The sequence below is a fragment of the Tupaia chinensis genome, unplaced genomic scaffold, assembly GCF_000334495.1.
Source record: "Tupaia chinensis unplaced genomic scaffold, TupChi_1.0 Scaffold144168_1, whole genome shotgun sequence".
Classification (NCBI taxonomy): Eukaryota; Metazoa; Chordata; class Mammalia; order Scandentia; family Tupaiidae; genus Tupaia; species Tupaia belangeri.
This window is the reverse complement of record NW_006204024.1, coordinates 764,395-765,998: the sequence shown is the minus strand read 5'-3', so window position 1 is coordinate 765,998 and position 1,604 is coordinate 764,395. Positions and strand designations below refer to the sequence as shown.

Sequence of the window (1,604 nt, the reverse complement as noted above, 5' to 3'; positions counted from 1 at the left end):
TTTTTTTTCTGCTATAGGGCGTGTGTGCGCTTGCCAGACAGACAGAGAGAGACAGAGACAGAAAGCGAGAAATCACCCCCCTGAGGGGATGGCCACGCCACAATCCCTTCTCCTCCATTCTCCTCTTGGGATCTTGGGCACGCACGCACACGCGCCTGGTGTGAGTTTTAAGGCACCGGGTCCAGGACGTGAACCGCAGTCGACTACGTGGGAGTCCAGCGACATAGCCATTACACTAACTGCTGGTTCCCTATCCTCAATTCTTTATCTGCCATTTCCACGAGTTCCATTTTACTGTCTGTGGAGATGAAGGGCTGTTCTTTCCCCTTGGGGGAGAGAGATTTTCTTGATTTCCTGTGTTTCTTGCGCCTCTGAGGCGACGTTTCTGGTCATTTGATGGGGTGTACAGTACGTCCTCATACTTCTCTCTTATTTTACCTTTTGCCTCAGTTTTATTTTTAGTAATGTCTACGTAGGAGTTTTAAGTGTTTCTGGGTCAAATAGATCCATTTCTCCCCTTTTTTATGGGCTCTGTCCTTGGGGTGCAGTTAGGGTTTTCGTCCCCTTTAGTACCTCAGGTGTTTATTCATTTCTCCCTTGAGCAAGTGAGTGAGAGCGAGACAGCAGCCCCAGTAGGATCTCGACGCAGCACTCCACTGCAGGCCGAGGGTCCTGGGTCATGGGCACGTGTGAGCCTGGGGTACTCAGCAGCGAGGCTTCCAGACCTGTGCGCAGAGCGCAGCGTTCGCCGCCATGCCACGGTCGGGCCCCTGGGTCTCTCTCTTAAGCATGAACGGCTGCACTGTCTCCTCCCCAGCTCTTCCCTGCTAACCCTGGCCCCGCATTTCCGTTCCAGGGGACAACATGTACAGCTGTGAGCGCTGTAAGAAGTAAGTGGTGCGTCCGGCCTTTCTGTCCCTCCCACCCCCAACATCTGGCTCCACACGTTCCCTGGGTCCCCATCGAGCCCAACCTGACCTCGAAGTGCCCGGCTAGGAGGGCTGCCCCCCATGCCACCGTGCTGGCCGCTGCTGGCCGCTGCTGACCACGGGCTCACACGCACCCCCTCCCCAGGCTGCGGAACGGAGTGAAGTACTGCAAGGTCCTGCGTCTGCCTGAGGTGAGTGGGCACCGGCGCCCCACGCTGTGGGCTCGCAGCCCGCCGGGCAGTTGGTGGCACCCCTCACTGCTCAGGAGCGTCTTCCATGGGGCCCATGAGGCTGTGTTCCTTGGCTGTTCCTGAAGGCAGGGGCTCCTGCTCCAGTTCGAGGCTTCTCCCTGGCCTCAGCTCATAGTCACTACTCAGCGTGGGGGGGAAGGTCCTGCATGAGGCAGGGAGGGGCACTGTGGCCCCACGTGAGATGGCATGGCCCCTGTGGGTGGCAGAGTCAGGAGGGGTCTGTCCCAGGCAGGCGTCAGGGAAGGCCTTCCTGACACAGTGATGCCTGAGTGAGGCCAAAGGGGTTGCCGGTGTCTGCCATGAGGAAAGCGGGGCGGGGCATGGGCAAGACCCCATGGCTGCTTGGGCGTGGTTGAGCTCATGAGCGGCCGCGTGACTGGGGCGGAGAAGGGTGGAGGCCAGGCTGGCGCCGCCGCAGCCGCAG

The 1,604-nt window shown here is 59.4% G+C and overlaps 1 protein-coding gene across 1 annotated transcript in view; it reads left to right on the top strand.

Moving 5' to 3' along the window:
- Positions 1 to 1,604, top strand: part of USP20 (ubiquitin specific peptidase 20) — a gene marked incomplete in the record, with an annotated part of 41,045 nt that overhangs the window by 31,425 nt on the left and 8,016 nt on the right. Inside the window, 2 exon segments of the mRNA XM_014583215.2 lie at positions 857 to 890; positions 1,075 to 1,120. Coding sequence (XP_014438701.1) covers positions 857 to 890; positions 1,075 to 1,120 — 80 coding nt within the window.